At 39.3% G+C, this 13,969-nt stretch overlaps 1 protein-coding gene across 1 annotated transcript; it reads left to right on the forward strand.

Annotated features, from left to right (window-relative positions):
- The first annotated feature begins 697 nt into the window (after positions 1-697).
- On the forward strand, positions 698-12,806 carry gal3st1a (galactose-3-O-sulfotransferase 1a). The gene is made up of 3 exons (XM_059549057.1): positions 698-1,127; positions 9,849-10,009; positions 11,416-12,806. Exons 2-3 carry the CDS (start codon positions 9,879-9,881, stop codon positions 12,566-12,568), a joined length of 1,284 nt encoding a protein of 427 aa, XP_059405040.1. The 5' UTR covers positions 698-1,127; positions 9,849-9,878; the 3' UTR covers positions 12,569-12,806.
- Positions 12,807-13,969: the final 1,163 nt, after the last annotated feature.

Consider the following 13,969-nt stretch of genomic DNA (forward strand, 5'->3'; position numbering starts at 1 on the left):
CAAATGTAAAAAAAAAAATACATCACTGTATTCCTGTATTGGACAACCAGAGCTTCTGAAATTGATGTGTGAAATGATTGTTTAATTTATGCTCCAATTTATGATCTCCTGCCACAAACCTCCGTATGGAAACTCATACAGCAGCCTAAGCAAACACTGAGATAAGAAGCAATTCTTCCGATTGGTCACTAAAGCAAACATCCAGAAATCACAGCATGAAAACCATCAATATGATGCAGAAAGTTCCTCTTGAGCTTGTCTACATTCACATGAAACTAGCTGTCACTAACCCATCATGTAAAAAATACACTAAATAGTCTAAGCTTTAAACCCTAATGTTGTGTTCCGATCATTTTGATCCGGAGAGGGTTTAGTTTTTCTTGAAAATGCTAGTTTATGTTATCGTATTGGGCTTAAATTGACTGACTTTCTCTTTCTGGGTAGGGCGACTTTGGTCAACTTTTGTGATTTGAACACGGAAAGCTAGCAAACTGGTGCAGTTTAGGACTTTGTGTACAGCCATATACCTGGGAGTTTGTATTGGCCCCGCTCATGCATTTAACTACGCTTTCTAGCAACTTTTCCACTTCAAGCCAGCAATCTGTTCTCAATGGCTCTCTGTTTCCACCTCCTCCTTCCTTCATTTCCCTCCCTCTTGCTCATTGTTCTTTTTCTGCCTTTCTGTCTTGTCTTTTCTTATCCTAACATCACCTCCGTCTTTCTGCCTTTCTATCTTCTATACGCTCATTCACAAATGCAAACAGACACAAAGAGTGACAAGTGCAGGTCCCTAGACAGCTGGTCTTGCGTCACAGAGAGCGCAAGTCGAGCCTTTTCTGTATGCAGTTTAGCCAGCTCAGCTCTACAGCGTGCAGACAGAGGAGGAGAGGAGGTCAGGTGTGTGTGTGTGTGCGCGCACAGGGTGAATGATCGCCTGGATATTTCACAGAAGATAAGAAGGATACAGATCTGTTAACCTTGGATAGCACGACTGGACAGCTTTAAATGAAGGAATCAATGTCTTTCCAGCCTTGACCGTGCATCATTGTTAAAAAAGTCAGATTTTTCTCTTCAGAGTCATTGCTTTTTTCTGGCAATCAAGCTGTGACAGGAATCTACATGATTTGGTAAGAGATTATAAAAATGTTTATATTTAATTTTCAATATATCGGGAAAATATTTACAGTGCAGTTGTATTGCCATTGTTTAAATGAGTCTGTAGTACCTTTGAACAAGGAAAAGTCAGAATTAATATATATTAATCAATATTTTTGATGTAGTCTAAACATCCTCACAACTAAGATACTCAAAAAAAGATGATTGTTCTCAGAACATATTTCTGACGAATTCAATGTTTCAGGTTTTCTGTGTTTAAGCACAAACCTCACAAAATGTTATTTATTAAAGAGTAATAATTGACTAATGTGGTAAGAAAAATACATTTAATTACATTTAATTAATTTAATTTCTGTTAAAGCCTTAATTTATATAGTTCATACAATAAATGTAGCTTGTGTTATGTTTAGATGTTTTATTAGAAAAAACGTAAATACATCGTTTTTTTGGGGGGGGGGGGGGGATAATTTGCTCCAAAAGCACTTTTATTTACAAGGCTGAATCTTAAAAAATAAATAAATAAAATATTTATTCCTAATGATGCATTATAAGGCAAATACATTTAAATCAAGGTATATTCTATAAAAGTCTTATTTATAAAAAATAAAAAAGCCTTATAGGGGTCATATGATGCTGCTAAAAAAGAACATTATTTTGTGTATTTGGTGTAATGAAATTTGTTTATATAGTTTTAAAAAAAAAAAATTATTTTTCACATACTGTACATTATTGTTGCTCCTCTATGCCCCGCGTTCTGAAATGCGTTGATTTTTACAAAGCTCATCGTTCTGAAAAGCAAGGTGTGCTCTGATTGGCCAGCTATCAAGTGTGTTGTGATTGACTGAATACCTCAAGCATGTGACGGAAATGTTACGCCCCTTACCACAGGGTGATGCCGTCTCCCAGCACGACCAGACAAAACCAATAAAACCCATTACAAACTAGGCATTTGTAGCATCCAGTGGGGACATAATTACTGATTATAATGGCAAATACTGTATTTTTATGCATTGCGTTGCATCGCATCTTGCCAAGTAAACATAAACCATGTCTGCATTTGTGATTGGAGAAACAACAAACAACAAGCACTACTCTACACTGCTCAAAACTCATGTTTGAATCATCAGTGGCAAATCCTTTACATATTAAAACGTACTTACAGACTGTGAGTCAGGATTATTTGTCAGAACACCGGCACTGTAGGCCACTCTCCCAGGAAACAGTCCTCATACTCTGTGAAATGCGTTGCACACATCTGATATTTGGGTTTAACTGTTCTGGAACAGGGTTGTAAATACAACTTAAACACTGATTTCTAGTTTTGTTCTCTTTTGGAAGACTAAACAAAGTAGCTTCTCTTTCAAAGAAACACACAGCATCTCAATGGCATTGCAGTGGCGGGAGCAACAATACTACAGCGAGAATAAAAGTAAAACCTTCTTTCTTTGCGTGAACATTTGGGTGGTGTTATGCAAATCTTCTCACACAGTGACGTAGACATGGGGGCATGTTTGATCGAGGCGTTTTAAGGGGGCGTGGACGAGTCTTAACTTTTATAAAGAATATCTCTTTGGGTTTGAGACTTTATTCTTTGCAACTTTAGGGATCTTATCTATTCACAAACAGATTGTAACACTCCAAAGAGAAAGGAAAAATTGAAATCTCATAATATTAAGGGGTTATAAAGGGGTGCTACATGCACTTTTACAAGTTGTTTGAACTTAAATGTGTGTAAGCAGGGTGTGTACACAACCACCCTATAATGATAAAAATCCACCCAAAAAAAACCTAAAATCTTTAACCCTTTCTCAAATCGAGCCTATCTCAGACAGTAGCATTTCAGCACAGACTTGACTGGCATCTAACCTTAAACCCGCCCTGAGTGAGCTGTCATCAGTCCACCATTGTTTCACTGCAGGAGCAGATGTAGACAAGAAGGACTCCTATAAGCGACTGAGGTGTTCTGTTGTTTGATGTTATAATGAACATAGCAGTCGCCATTTACTCCCGACATCTGAGCGGTTGAAGACACAGTGGATTACATTTGTTTTTGAAAGCAATGCGCCCCCAATCTACCTAAATGTGTCTATGTTCACGCGAATCATTCGTGGTCCAGCTTCACCTACAGAAAAAGTGAGTGTAAGGTTTTTTAATATTAACTGAAAAATAGCATTTCCTAACAATGTGCTAATTAGCAAGTTTCACAATAAATGCAAAAAGTAAACAGTCCCTCAGAGAGCAGCTGAAAGAGAGGGGCGGAGTCAGCAGAGCTCATTAACATTTAAAGGGACATACTACAGAACGGCTTGCTCTGAAAAGAGCTGTTTTTGACAGGGTAAAAAAGGTGTTTTTTACACTACCTTTGAGAAATTTTAACCAAACTATGTTACAGACTTTTTATTAAGACCCAAAAAGAATGGACCCTGTGGGCATCCAATGACCCCTTTAATATTTTTGCAGTTGTTATATGGATGTTTGGAGATTTTGCTGGGAAATAAAAGAAAAACTATTTTATTACTATGTTTATTATGAATTTAAGATATTTTGCTGATGGAATGTCATGTGTTTTATTTCCAAAACACTTTTGGAGGCCTCACAGTGCTGATGAAACACTATCCATTTCATTTCTTAACTTTTCTCTATAATCAGGCTGGTCATTTGGACTGCTTTCTGAGGCAAAACAAAAGAAACCTTTATTCTGTTTGTATCTCATCATCAAATTACATTGGCTTCTTGTCTGATATGAATTTGCCAGCAGCACTTCAAATATAACATGTGACATTCTTTGTTAAATTACAGATGGAATCAGATTGCATGGAGGAAAGACAATCATTGCCCAGTTTAAATACACCCATGCGTAAACACAACAATCAGCATCTCCAAAAACTTTAATACGATGGACTGATAGATCACAAATCTCCACGAAAGCAATTTCTTTTTAGTTTTAGAGCTGCAGCTGCTGTAGTAATTCTTTGTGGTTCTGTAAAATCCTCTATTCGTGACCATCAGCATAACAATGATGATGTTGTTAGTGATTTTGCTGTCAACAAAGGATGACTTTGAAAAATGAAGGGTTAGAGATCGCTGCAAATAAGAACAATGGGTTCCTTCAGACTTCTTCTGGCCTTTCTAGATTTGGAGATAAACAGCTTTGTTCCTTCAGTCTCTCTTTTGGTGCCGCTGTAGTCGTAGTCATTGTAGTCAATGCTTTTAACATGCTCTCTTGGTAGTATTAGGTTATCCACCTGTGGCCCTGCACTGCAGATATCTGATCCTGGTCTATGAGTCATGAAGAGATGCGGACAGTGTCGCTTTTCTTCTGAATGCATAATTCATTTGCTGGACAACAACTGCAATGCATTCATCTCAGCATTAGAATTTATAATACAATATTTTTTTATTTGGAAAATGCTATTAATGTTTATTTTTGAATATGTTATGTTTTGTTGAGTAGATTATATAACATGTCAACAGAGCTGGGTAGTAACTGGATTATGTACTCAGACTCTATAAATTAAGTACGTACATGTAATTAGATTAAATTACATTTTAAAATACTCATTATTAGATTACAGTTACTTTTTACTGATTGCATGATTACATATTATTCACACAGAAGCAATAAATTATTCATAATTTGATTCTCCCTGATTCTTCTTTTCCATTGTTTAAATATTCAAGTCTTCCACACAAAAAACTGTCACCAGTCAGGTGGCTATATTACACAGAAAACTGAGAGGCTTTTATTTTAATTAAACTTATTTATGATGTAATACATTAGGCCTATTAGCTTTACATTAAATTCACTTACTGCAGTTCCTTCACGAACACCAGTTAGGAAAACTTTGACATCATGTAATGTTTAATGTAGCCTACTTCATTTTGTTAACGAATGGAATATATTTCCTTATTCTTTGTGTTTTTTATATAAATGCGGTAGGCTATACAAGATTATCATTTTTAAATTAATGCAATCAACGAGTTAGGTCAAAAGTAATCTTAAAGTATTCAAAAAGTAGTTTGATTATATTACCTGGAATGTGTGATGTTATGGATTAGGTTGCATTACCCTGTCCCAAACAGGGGGGCAGGGTTTCATATTTTTTTGAAGCACCCCTGGGCACTGCCATTGGCTAGCGGACCCCCACCTGCTGTTAGCATTCCATTGACTCCCATTCATTTTGACATCACTTTGACAGTGAATAACTTTACATCTGAGGCGTTTAAAGACTCCATTTGTCCATTAATTTATTTCTAAAGAAACACGAAAATGTATAAAAGGCTCCATTACCTTGTATCTTACGTTATGGTCCCATAGAAGCAGTTTTTGTAAAAAATAGGCTAACGACTGCGTCATAACCAGCGACTCTCTGTCGCACAGTAGAGAAATTACCATATGGACAGGAGGAGAAGCTCGCAGACAATCTTTTACTGTCTATGAGGCTATCGGGGGGACGTGGAGGCATAAAGTCAAGGGAGATAATTAATCAGAATACTTACCAAAATTTGCTCCTGTTCACGCTCGTCTTCTCTGGATTTCTCTTGGCACAGCGATTAGAAGACTTACAGGTTGCTCACATGACATCTACGTCATCAAGCTCAGTTTGAGTCTGCACAGTACGCCCGTCCCCCAGGAAGTGCGTGCTTCTAATTGACTTCACTTGTTTTCATTGAATCCAATGGGGTCGCTGTGTCCATTTCTTTTACTGTCTATGGTCCTAAATGGCACCCTAAACCCTCACAGTCTTCCGCTGAGTCTGCACTTTCATGATGTAATGCCGCTTTGACTGTCAGGTGAAAGTCTGCTGCGAAGCTCACCCCAGTGCCGGCTCGGCATAAGTTCGTATCGAGGGCACATAACGGCCCGCAAAGGGGGTGCTTGCGAGCACCCTTCTTAACACTAAAATGACGATTGGGATTCCCTGCGCTCTCATTGACTCTATAGGCTGTCTTTTGAATCATTTTGAAGACACGCATGCTGTCGTTTTGACAAAAGGCAACTCGCACCATCTAACGCTTCAGTTATCGATTGTAGTGAAAAAGACTTTGGACTTGGAGTACTTTACTGTGGGTAGGATAACATTGTTTCCCTTTTGAACGTTCACTCTTGTTATGTATGGGAAAACTCCTTTTTTCCATTCTGCTTGTATAGCTGCACAAACCAATGGTGCTTCAGCCCACCAGAAGGGACGGGGCTGACCATTATATAATTCTGCCCATAGCGCCATTCATCAGATTATTCTCCTTCAGCGACAGAAATCATCTCTTCGTTGACTCTTCTACAAGAAAAAGCTGTGAAAGAAGCTCCAGCTCTGCTCACCACCGTGATAAACCCCTCTACTGCAGCAGCTCTCACCACCATTGACGGCGCTGACGAAAAGGGGTACACCAAACCCCCCCCCCCCCAATCTCTGCACATCTATGCCCACCATCTGCCCTCAGTTTAAAGGGCCATGCAATCATCCATCTGAGCCCTGCAGGATCACCTCGTCCATCGCCAACAGGGCTTATGCAGCAGCCGGACAGGCCGGCTTGGTGCTGCACACAATGGCAATCCTTCAAGTGTTTCAAGCCAAACTTCTCCGTAGCATTGACTAGTCTGGCCAAGAGCACCAAGAGGCCTTTAAGGAGCTGTGCACAGATGCGCGCTACAAAGGCCACAGCACAAACGATCGGCAAGACCATGGCCAGCCTGGTGTTGCTGGAGTGCCACCTCTGGCTAACGCTAACAGAGATCAGGGATGGCCGTTTTCAGCGGGTCACGTCCTGCAGGTGCAGCGCATACCCAAATATTTTACCTCTGTGATAGTGGACCCATATACTTTAAAGAGCAAAATTACTCATCCTCTCTCAATCACTTATACGAACGTAGACTCCCCACTTTTTCAAGGCGAGCTCTCGTTCGAGAAAATAAAACCTCTTGCCTTCCATTACACGGCCTGGGCAGCCATTCCGAGAATCTGGGGATGTGTTTTGCAAACACTATGACGAGGCTACTCACTACAGTTCGCTCACAGACTGCCCTTTAGAGGCGTCGTTCACACTTCTGTCCTGGACAACGAAGCTATTGTTCTCCAGCAGGAGGTGCAAGCACTGCTTGCAAAAGGCGCTGTGGAAATGCCCCCAGTGAACAGCGAGTCAGCCTTTTTCATATGCTACTTCCTTGTCCCAAAGAGAGACGGTGGGCTCAGACCCATTCTAAATCTCAGACATCTGAACAGCTTGGTTATGCGACGGTCATTCAAGATGATGATGGTCAAAAAGATTGTCGTTCATATTTGCCTCGAGGATTGGTTTTGACCGTGGATTTGAAAGATGCTTTCAAATCCACAAAGATGCACAGATCATTTTTGAGATTAGTGTTTGAGGGAGTGGCCTATCAGTACCCAGTCCTTCTGTTTGAACTGTCCCTGGCCCCACGCACTTTTGCGAAGTGCAAAGATGCGGCTTTGTCCCCTCTCTGGCAGATGAAAATCCCCGTATTGACAACCTCAACAATTGGCTTATTCTAGCCAGATCAGAACGGGAACAAAACCACATGCGGCCCCTTCAATTTTGGCTAAAAGCATCCTGTGGCCCCCTGGAGGACTACTCACCTGTTTCAGACAGGAATGGGGATGTGCGTTGCCTTTGGAAGGAAGGTGATCACAACAGACACTCCAGATCATCAGGCGAGTCAGGGAAACCAAATGCTCCCTCGTCTCAGTAGCTCCACTCTGGAAGAACCAGGCTTGTTTTCGAGAGCTGATGCAGCTCGTAACGATAGCCCCATTGTCCATCACATTGAGGAGGAACCTTCTCTAGCAGGCAAAAGCTATGATTTGGCATCCCCGCCCAGAGCTGTGGAGACTTCATGTCTGGTATATCGATGGGCATCTGATAGACTCCCAGCAAGAGTAAGCAACACCATTCTTGAGGCAAGGGCACTATCTACGAGATGGCTCTATGGCCAGAAATGGACAGTATTCCTCAATTGGTGCTCTGCATGGCAAGTGGACCTGTTTTCATGTGACGTGTCTTGCATGTTGACTTTTCTGCAAGAGCTGTTGGATAAGGGGTGTGCCCCATCCACACTCAAAGTATATGTGCCGGCAATTGCAGCGAATCATTCTTTCGAGGTTGGCCATTCAATAGGCAGCAACAACTTGGTCGTTACATTTCTGAAGGGCGTGAGGAGACCTCCTCGGCACGGCCCGCCGGCTGATTGTCGCCATCTACTTTTGCCAGATTCTATAACTTAGACATCCCTACCCTGCAGGTGCAGATTCTAACCCAGGGGTAGGCAAGTTCAGTCCTAGAGAGCCACAGTCCTGCAGAGTTCAGCTTCAACCCTAATCAAACACACCTGAACAAGCTCATCAATGTCTTCAGGATTAATGAGTCTATAGGGAGGTGAGAGTTTTTTTTAGGGTTGGAGCTCAACTCTGCAGGACTGCGGCTCTCCAGGACCAAACTTGCCTACCTCTGGTCTAACCTCCCATGTGGGTAGTTGTTTCTCATGCCCTCAGCTAAGTCCCTTAGGGCCCTTATTATTATGAATGATCTGATGAAAGGCGCCACAGGCTGACTTATATAGCGGTTGGCGGGCTGAAGCGCCATTGGTTTGTGCAGCTACACAAAAAAGAATGTTTTCCCATACATGACGCTCGTTTCCTTATCTCAGGGAACTGAGGTTACGTTAAGATAATATACAGTTAAAGTGACAAAAATTATTTACATTAAAAGGAATACTTAATGCCACTTTTTAATGTATGTGGTGAGTCAATGTAATAGGCTAATATGATAATAGGCTACTTTCAGACAATAATTTTTCACTATTTAGGCCTGTTATATTTGTTATGTTAAATATGCAGTTATATGACATTAAATTAATTGACAGATTACATTAAATATTTTTAAATATATACATAAAATATTAACCTGTTGACAAGTGGTGGAGACCAGTGAACCTTTTATCATATTTAATACACATGCAAGTAAAGTAATACTGTACGTCATTATTTAGTCTTGAAAAACAGTACATAATTAGTGCGGTCAAAGCCTTGAAATTCATTTGACTTCCGTTTTGTTACAAACATCTTATAGTCACTATCAAATTTTTGAAGTCCATGACTTTCATATGAAAAATGAATTTATGCATCCACTGAGGGGGAAAAAAACTTGTCTGCTTCTCATACTTTATGTCCCTAAGGGCTTTTAATCCAAAAATGTGCACTCAAAAGGGGTTTCTCAAGTTTTCAAAAGGATACTTATGTTTACTTTAAATTTCTTTAGAGAGGAGTATTATTGTTTTCTATTTCAGTGGAAATAAATTGTTGATTGGAAATAGAGAATACCTTTAAATAAATAGTGACCTGCTACATCACTTAAAATGAAAATATTATAGAATTCCCCATAGCTGAATTACCTGCAATGCCACTGCAAATCCCCACAAACAGTAAGATGTTTAGCAGATGTAGACCGCCTGGCTGAACTCGGGGGAGAAAAGCAGTTGAGTGAGCAGCAGTGTACCTAAATAATTGGGCACTTGAGGAAATGGTGATGGATATCTCTTAACACACTAGAAATGCTTAGATAATCAAATGTTAGCAGCACTAGAGGACTCTGCATATGTACGCACACCACATAGCACAGCACATTTTACTGTATTTATGTAAAAGGGCCTTAAGAGATAATGAAGTTGCATTTAGTAGCACTAAATCATCATTTAAGTGTCTTTCTCGTTGTTACAGGGTTTTCTTTCAGGGTCCAACCAGGAAGCTATGATGGTTGGAAAGTCAGTCAGGCAGTGGAGGTCCATCTGTAAGGGACTGATCCTGGGTGCGCTCCTGACCACCTGCATGATTCTTTTGTACTGCCTGTCGACCCCAGAGGTCCAGTTTGGCCTGCAAGAGTGAGTTCCTTAATGTATTTTGAACAGGAATAATGTACACTACAACAGAAAGCAGTTTATTCCATTTATTTCTGCAACCTAGTCAAAGTTTCAGTGGATTAGAGCAGTATTTTGGTGTGAATTTCATGATGAAATAGCCAGGAAATATTTCATCCTACAATCAAAATAAAACAAAAATAATTTATATATTCATAAAGAAAATAAACCAGGTCTGCATTGTGATGTTATTTTCATGACAGTTATTAAGATAATTTATCCTTAATTCTTCTGTCATTCTATCCTGACGGCTGCATTTATTTAGTAATATTATGAAAAGTAATATATTTGTACAGTACAGACCAAAAGTTTGGACACACCTTCTCATTCAAAGAGTTTTCTTTATTTTCATGACTATGAAAATTGTAGATTCACACTCAAGGCATCAAAACTATGAATTAACACATGTGGAACTATATATGGAATTATATACATAACAAAAAAGTGTAAAACAGCTGAAAATATGTCATATTCTAGGTTCTTCAAAGTAGCCACCTTTTGCTTTGATTACTGCTTTGCACACTCTTGGCATTCTCTTGATGAGCTTCAAGAGGTAGTCACCTGAAATGGTCTTCCAACAGTCTTGAAGGAGTTCCCCGAGAGATGCTTAGCACTTGTTGGCCCTTTTGCCTTCCGTCTGCGGTCCAGCTCACCCCTAAACCATCTCGATTGGGTTCAGGTCCGGTGACTGTGGAGGCCAGGTCATCTGGCGCAGCACCCCATCACTCTCCTTCTTGGTCAAATAGCCCTTGATGCCTTCAGTGTGACTCTACAATTTTCATAGTCATGAAAATAAAGAAAACTCTTTGAATGAGAAGGTGTGTCCATACTTTTGCTCTGTACTGTATATATAACAAATTTATATATTAAAATATGAATTATTCCAATCTTTAAGTATAATTATTTCATTTGATACAAAGGTGAATTTTCACCATTATTACTTCAGTCTTTAGTGTCATATTTCTTGTTATAAGCAATGTTTAAAATAGTTATGCTGTTTAATATTTTTATGGAATAGTACCATTTTTCATGACTTTCATAACATTATACATTTTTTTTTTAATTCTCACTCTTGATCTGTATAATTCATTAAAAAAATAATAAAATTATTCATAAAAAAATCCATATGTATCTGTCTATAAACCTGCTTAGTTATCATTAAATTGTGCCACAAAGCATATTATTTTTTCAATATTTACTGTTTTATGTTAGGGTAAAATGTGGATAAAGATTTTCTCACGAAAACATTTTCTTTTTTGTGTGTGTGTTTTTTAAGATTATAGTAGTTTAGAACTCGTTCTAAAAATGATATATCAGTGCATCTAAAATACATTCGCATTACAATATTTTTGTTAAATTTTTGTTTTCAGGGTCCCAGTGCCTTACTCATGTGCTCATCGCCCTTCTGCCGTCCACTCCTCAACGATCTCTAACAGCTCCCATCATGCCTCTGGGCAACGAACCTGCACTCCTCAAGTGGACATCATGTTCATGAAAACCCATAAAACAGCTAGCAGCACTTTCCTCAACATTCTCTTTCGCTTTGGCGAAAAACACCACCTCATATTTGCCTTCCCCAACAGCCGCAATGACTTCTTCTACCCTTCCCCTTTCCATCGCTCACAAGTGAAGGACTACAGGCCCGGAATGTGTTTCAACATCATCTGTAATCACATGCGTTTCAATTCTGCTGAGGTGGCCAAAGTGCTTCCAGCTGACACCTCGTACATCACAATCCTCCGGGACCCGGCTGATCTCGCGGAGTCCTCGTTCCACTATTTTGGACGCGTTGTACCTCTCACTTGGAAGCTTTCTGGAGATGATAAGCTGAGAGAGTTCCTGAAGGATCCGAAGCTCTACTACGACCCAGAGGGATTCAATTCGTTCTATCTCAAAAACTTGCTTTTCTTTGACTTTGGACAGGATAATAACTTAAATCCAGATGACCCAAAAGTGGACTTGGCCATTCACGCAATCGCCCAGCGCTTCCATTTGGTAATGCTTGTGGAGTATTTCGAAGAGTCGCTCATCCTGCTCAAGGATGCACTCTGCTGGGACATGGAGGACTTGCTTTTCTTCAAACTCAATGTCCGGAAAGGTTCAACTGTTTCTAAACTGACCCCAGAGCTCAGGGCCAAAGCACTGGAGTGGAACGCCATCGACTGGAAACTTTACCAGTATTTCAACGCCACATTCTGGAATAAAGTAGATGCTTATGGCAGAGAGCGCATGGCGAGAGATGTCGCAGAGCTGCAGCACAGAAACGCAGAGATGGCTTCTATTTGCATTGAAGGAGGCCACGCTGTCGATGCAGGAAGCATCTTGGAGACGTCCATGCAGCCGTGGCAACCCATAGGAGAGAAGTCGATTATGGGATACAATCTGAAAAAAAATGTCGACAAAGCACATGGAAAGCTCTGCAGGAAGATGCTCACGCCAGAGCTGCAGTATCTCACTGATATGGGTGTCAACCTGTGGATAACAAGACTGTGGGGTCACATAAGAGAGATCCTTCACTGGTAGCTCAGAAGAAATGCTTTGCTTAGGTGAAAGGTCAGCACTGACTTTATGGGAGCTTGTTTCCGCCAGATAATAAAAGATTAAAATCTCATTGTGACTTTGAGCTCACAATTCCAGCTTTTTTTCCTCACAATTCTGAATTTATGTCTCACAGTAAAGACATTTTTCTCAGATTTGTTTCTTCCACAAATTACACTTTTTCTCATTAGAATTGCAATTTTTGCAATTTACTTGTTTTGTTTTTTTTGATAAAAACTAGGACTATCTCGATATAACTCTTTGTTGTTTTAACAGGCTTATTTCTGCCTGTAAAATAAATAGACATTAAAATAATAATGTTAATTGTGAATTTTTATCATAAAAATCTGACTTTTCTTCTCAGAAGTTTGTCTTTATTTGTGAGATATAAAATCCAATAAGATTTTTTTTATTTTTTTCAGAGTTATAATAACTTAACTTATCACAATTCACAGTTTATATCTTGCAATGCCTAAATTTGGGAGATATATACTTGCAATTCTGAGAAATAACGTTTGAACTGTGGAAGAAAAAAACTGCAGAAAAAGAGAGAGAAAGTTGTGAGATTTAAATTCTGAATTGCAAAATATAAACTCGCAATCTGGAGAAGAGCGAATTGTGAAAGAAGAAGGCCTGAATTGCAAGATAAAAATTCTGTTGTTTTCTTGTGTTTTCTTTTATTCTGTGGTGGAAATAAGTTTCCATAGACTTGTATACAACCGACCTAAAACCTGTTTTCTGTGTCAGAAAGAATTAAAAACATTAAAAGACATGACTGAATAAAACATTTTCATATTTAAATGAATCTTACCCAAATAAGTGGTGACAGTCACATCTTTAACATGTAAGTTTTGTGTTCAGAAATGTACTGTATGTCACCGCTATGTATTACATGTATGTAGTGTGTGGGTGCTTGAATCAATCATCAAAATGACCTCATTCTTTGAAGCTCTTATTGTTGGTGCCAATGGCAATAGCAATAATAATTTCTTGAACTGGTTTAGATTCATTCTGAACTTTGAGCTTTACTGTTATCATCACATGAATGATACAGTAAATATCTCTGGCTTGAATGTTGAGTGGAGAGGAGAGGTGCTTTTAAGCTGAAATGTGATGATGTGTTGGGCTTCACGTGGAAGAGGCCTCTGAGCGAGCAGCAATGAAATCCATGAAAGATGACAAAATAAAAACTTTGTGTGACACACTCGTGGCTCATTCATGGTTCACTGTCCCTGTTAGCACAGATCTATTCTGAGTTCAGAATGGATAAATTAATAAACACAACTGATTTCTATTGCCTTTTTGTATATTCCATGTTAACATACATTCTCTTCTCACAAGAATAAAGCTGAAGTGCATTATGAATAGGATTGACCCATGTTAGAC

The sequence above is a fragment of the Carassius carassius genome, chromosome 5, assembly GCF_963082965.1.
Source record: "Carassius carassius chromosome 5, fCarCar2.1, whole genome shotgun sequence".
NCBI classification, from domain to species: Eukaryota; Metazoa; Chordata; class Actinopteri; order Cypriniformes; family Cyprinidae; genus Carassius; species Carassius carassius.

Bases quoted from the DNA above. Each gene is read 5' to 3' on its own strand.
- gal3st1a (XM_059549057.1), top strand. From the start codon at position 9,879: ATGATGGTTGGAAAGTCAGTCAGGCAGTGGAGGTCCATCTGTAAGGGA. The intron at 10,010-11,415 runs GTGAGTTCCTTA...TTTTGTTTTCAG, and splicing joins GTCCAGTTTGGCCTGCAAGA to GGTCCCAGTGCCTTACTCAT.